We start from the raw sequence: 5082 nt of genomic DNA, 5'->3' as shown, positions 1-5082 counted from the left end.
AAATTGGAAGAAGAATGCACTATTTTTAATTATAGGAAATGCGTTTTTCTAAGGTACATAAACTTTTCTTATAGATTTCCAATTGATTCTTGTTTCTTTATATAACTTCAGTTAGTATTAATTATAATAAATTATATATTGTACACGTCGTCACCAGCGTTCCCGCTTCCTACGAAACGTAATTTACGACTGCGTACGATTTGTATGCAAATTTAGGAAGTGTTTCTCGTCTCTCTCCTGCAATTTCTATAATTATAAAGTAGAACGAGGAACGAGGAACATGCGGTGTTATTGCGTTGAAAATGCAATCATAATTATAATTATTATTTACTCGTGAGATCCTCGGATCACAAATGTATTCTCGCAGGTATTGTTGTGTGGATTAGAAAAGAGAATAGGTATAATTTGTCGTTGCACTGACATGAAAGTAGAGAAGGTTTAATGACAAGCTGAATGAGAGGAAACTATAATTGACTTCGTTCGTAGCGAAGGTCCTTGGCCCTAAGGATAATTCTATTCCACGCACTGAGTTTTCTACGAACGTTCGGTCGTCATTAATGTTTTAATTCAGTTAAATTAAATTAAAGCAAATCATAAATAATGACAAACATCTAATGAGTCGAAGTACAAATCCTAGCTGAATACTAAGTAGTAAAAATCGTTTGGAAAAACTTGAAATGTCGTTTTCAGATCTGCAGCTGGCGGCGGAACTCGGTAAAACGCTTTTAGAACGAAATAAGGAATTAGAAAACCTGCTCAAAGCGCACGAAAGCACCATAGAGGAACAGGCACAAGAAATAGAAGTAATTATACAATATCGTCGATTATAGAAATTCTTATCGTAACGGGAATTTTAATATCCTTGTTTCTTTTCTGTAGTATACGAGAAAACAAACCGCAGCTTTAAGGGAAGTGAACGACTCTCGAATGAAAATTTATGAACAGTTGGAAGTCAGCATACAGAACTTAGAACGCGCGAATCATCGTCTCATAATTGAACACGCTAACGATAGCAAACTTATTAAAAGGTAGGAAAATTTCAATAATCAATCGATAGAATATTTCCAAATTTCATTATATTTTGTGTGATTCATGAAAATCGCTTGTTTCTTACTTGTGCCTCCAATTTATCGATGCAGTAAACGCCTGACGATCGAGAACTTGGAAGCTCGCATCGACGACCTGCAGAAGAAGTTGGACGAAGTAACTAATGAACGCGACGCCCTCGTTCAGCAAAAGATCGCTGACGGATCGACGAACACCATACAAACTCAGACCCAATTGTGGAAAGCACCGGTCACGCACAGTGGCAGCATAAAACAGGTAATTACTTATTAATTATTCAGAGGAATTTGTATTCTATACCCGGCGATTTAATCGTCGGATAATTATTCGTCGTCGTATATCTCGATTTCATCGTTAGCAGTTGCAATTTTTCCTAGAGAACTACTCTCTTTTGATTAATTGAATGTTCCACCTCGAGTTTTCCGCTTTTCCCACTTTACAAATGAAGTTTTTATGCAAAAGTATTCAAATGAACGTACGATGTACATAAATCACTGTGATCGTAAAACGTTTTAATCAGAGCGCTGCCCTATCCGGCCAGAAGCCTTCCCCAGCCGTGTTAATAAACGAGGAAGAGGTCACGGAACTGTTGAGGCAGTTGCGAGAAGCACAAAATCAGAGAGCCAGGGAACAGAAGAAAGTTAGCGAGCTCGAACAACAATTAGCTGCACTTCTGCAGGAGAGTAACGATTTGGAAGAACAGCTGAAAGATTGGCGCAACAAAGCCCAGGCCATAAAAAATCTTCAAGAGGAAATAAATACTTTGGAAGAAGTTAGGTGAGTAGAGAAGATTTTTTTATTCCTTCGAAATGCTCGTATTGTATTAATATTTCATAGAAATGTTCATTCATTGCGTCTCGTTACAGGCAAGGACAATTATGTGCTAGGTGTTTGAGGGGAATGGAGTCAAGAACTCACGATGATCTCTTTGTTATGTTGAATCAAGAGGAGTACGATGAGATCAATATTTCTAGAACCGATACAAATGATAGTCCACCAGACAGCGAGTCGTTCTCTCAGGTAATTATCATTCCTTATCGGCAACGCTTAGTTTATCAAAAGAAGTGTGCTTGAATTTTTTTTCCGCTTTATATTGGATTTAGTTGCTTGTTGGCTTAAATATGTAATTAAATATCACACACTTTATCGAACATCAGAAACAGAATTTCGTCTCATAGTCAATGTACGTTGATACACAATGTACGTCATAATTTAATGATTAACATACGTATGAAACGGCAACTGGTTCATTTCATTTCATGAGTAGCAAATCTACGATCGAGAGTCATTTAAATATTTTAAATTATACTTAACGAATTCAGATTTAAATGAATTTTAATTAATAAAGCCTTATTTTCTTTAGGAGACAACACAGATTAGGGAACACGAGAAAAATAAACAGAATAACATATTCAGTTCATTGTGGTGGATTTTGTTCACGCTTGTACGAAAACCTATCTCAGTAATTTTCGTTTGCTTCCGCGGCACTATACGTTGTATAAAAAATGAATACCTCGTACCGTTACTGTTGATGCCTTTTAAAATACCTATTTTTCTTTTGAGGAAGTTCGTACCGTCGAAGGATAGTAAAAAGCTTATTTGACCTAATACGGAATTATCATTTAATTACGTGTAGTTATTAATGTGTGCATAGTAGTTGTGATGAACGTGTGATTCGAGATTAAAGACTATCGTAGTTATGTTGTCGTATTATGTTCCTAACGCTGCTTATTCTTTTAAGTTCGCATCTTTCGTTTTAACATCCTTGCTATTGTAATTCGATGTCGAGCATAATCGACTAATCCTGAATGTGTATTGTCATGTAGCGTATCTAGTCGAAGTGCAATGTAAGTGCCAGATTTATATGATTTTAAATAAATAACGTAGAACTAATCAAGCTGTTTGTATTATTTAATATCCTATAAATCTGGCGTGCTTCCTTGCGCCTTTCCTCCGCCACGTTTTTTTTTTACAGACTTCCTGCGTATCGCTAACTCTGGGTCTAACATAAAAACTTGTGTCGTCCCATTTGATGTCATAACAAATATCCAATATTTTAAAGAATCTGTTTATTACAGTTTTATTTTATACAATCATCTCAAACCCTTCATACCTAACACACCCGAATGTATTTGATCTCAGGACTCTAGCTACAAGGACACAGTTGCGGAGGACCCGAACGGTCCTTATACAGTGCTCGTGGAAAAGTATGAAGCCTTGCTCCAAGTTCACAGGCAATCGGCAGTCAAACGGAAGAACAGTACTCCGAGCACTTGCATGTCGTTGCAGGACGAATTAAAAATGTCCTGTGAGTTAAATAGCTTGAAGATTTCGGATCCTGCGCCGAAGACGCAGCAGCAGGACCAGACGAGCAAAATTGATACGGTGTGCAACAAAAAATCGTTTTCCTCGACACCGACGGAGTTCTCCGAAGCAGAGACGCTCTCCTCCGGTTACATGGACGAAACCACCAATAGGGGGACTCAGACCGAGGACAGGGCAGGCTTTTTTCTCTGCTCGATAGCCGACGGGGACGATTGCAAGTTCAGCATTTTTTATAACGAAAACAGCCCATTCGAGAGCCGGTTCGAAAGAACGCCAGCAGAACATAGACAAATTTTCAAAAATATACTAGACGTAGTGAAGCGAAACGCGGAGGGTAAGAACGAGGGCGAGAAACTCTCGCTGCCCAACGATTCCCATAATCAGAACTCGACGACCTTATCCTACCCGCAATCATCGACTCTCCAAGAGGACATTGTCCTCGGCGAGACTACCGATGATAATAAGAGCGTAGTGTCTTCCGTTTTATCATTGCCCCTGTCAGAACCAGTTCAGAGGTTGCAGATGCCGGAGTCATCGAACGGGGTCGACGAACGGAAAATCGAAGACTCAAAAGAAGGACCAAAGAATCAAGAGTACGAGGATTATTTATTAATGAATGGGACGAAGAAGCCGGTGAAAAAGCAGAGGGGTAGGAAACAGAAATCGACGATAGTCGACGTGGTACCGACTGTTAATCCAAACCATATCTCGCCTAAATATAGTGGAAAGAAGAAATTCAGACTATTCACAACCGCGAATCAGAACGGAAGTATGGTTAACGGAAGCTATTCTTACACGAACAAAAACAGGTCGCCGAATTCTGATAAAAGACAGAATAATAACAGTTGCTCGCGTAACAGCAACGAACAGAAAGAGAACAACGCTAGCTTCGGTTATAAGGTATACAAACCGAGTACGGCCTCGCAGGAAGTGGCTCGATTAAAACGTTTGGAGATGTCTTACGCAGAAGTGCTGCAGATGACAACTAAGTCGAAGATAAGTCGTAGAAATTGACATGGATATAGGAATATATAATATTCTTATGCACGATATATAAATATTTTTGGAGGAGAGAAGGGTTCTTTTTTATACAACAATTAGTGACAAGTGAGATTAATTTGTACGATTAGGTAGATTTCGAGATACATGCATGGAGGTCGGGTTCTATTTTCAAGATAAATGAAATCTAGTATTGGCCGTCGGAGGTTCCACCAAGTTGTGTAAATACTTAACAGATATAATTGCACACAGGTTTAGGTACTCAACTACTTGATGTTTCTCCTTTTTTTATCGTACATTTTTTATATCGTTCGTGCGTCTCGACATGTATGCGTGTGTGCGTGAATCACGAATCATTTTATTGTATCCATTGTCGAAATCTAGCGAAACTCTTACAGACAACGCGATGTCTCAGCTGTTATACGAGAGAATTCGTGCCTCGCCCGTTTGTCAGAAAATTGTAGTACTGAGAAATAGATTTATTTGTGTGCCATTCATCAATTATTAAACTTATTCCCTTCCGCTATCTTTACCTGTTCCTTGTATACATATAATAATAATTATATACATCCGCACTTGCCCTACTTATCGCAAACAATCCTCTCATACTTATTTTAATTAAATCTTTATCTAAATACCGATTAATATAGCTCCTCGGTGGCAGTACATATATAGCTAGTAACAACGAAACTG

At 38.4% G+C, this 5082-nt stretch overlaps 1 protein-coding gene across 2 annotated transcripts in view; it reads left to right on the top strand.

The window, feature by feature from the left end:
- centrocortin (cerebellar degeneration-related protein 2-like) overlaps nt 1-4890 on the top strand; it is an 8887-nt gene extending 3997 nt beyond the window's left edge. For both annotated transcript variants that reach the window (XM_018020420.2, XM_018020422.2), the window contains exons 2-7: nt 691-803; nt 880-1028; nt 1140-1323; nt 1586-1842; nt 1932-2085; nt 3208-4890. In XM_018020420.2, the coding sequence (XP_017875909.1) occupies nt 691-803; nt 880-1028; nt 1140-1323; nt 1586-1842; nt 1932-2085; nt 3208-4404 (2054 nt within the window). In that variant the 3' untranslated portion in view covers nt 4405-4890. The remainder of the gene's footprint in view (nt 1-690; nt 804-879; nt 1029-1139; nt 1324-1585; nt 1843-1931; nt 2086-3207) is intronic.
- The last annotated feature ends 192 nt before the right edge of the window (nt 4891-5082 follow it).

The sequence above is a fragment of the Ceratina calcarata genome, unplaced genomic scaffold, assembly GCF_001652005.2.
Source record: "Ceratina calcarata isolate Rehan_Ccalc_2016 unplaced genomic scaffold, ASM165200v1 scaffold224.2, whole genome shotgun sequence".
In the NCBI taxonomy this organism is placed as follows: Eukaryota; Metazoa; Arthropoda; class Insecta; order Hymenoptera; family Apidae; genus Ceratina; species Ceratina calcarata.
The sequence above is the reverse complement of the archived record's forward strand: the minus strand, read 5'-3'. Positions and strand labels throughout refer to the sequence as shown.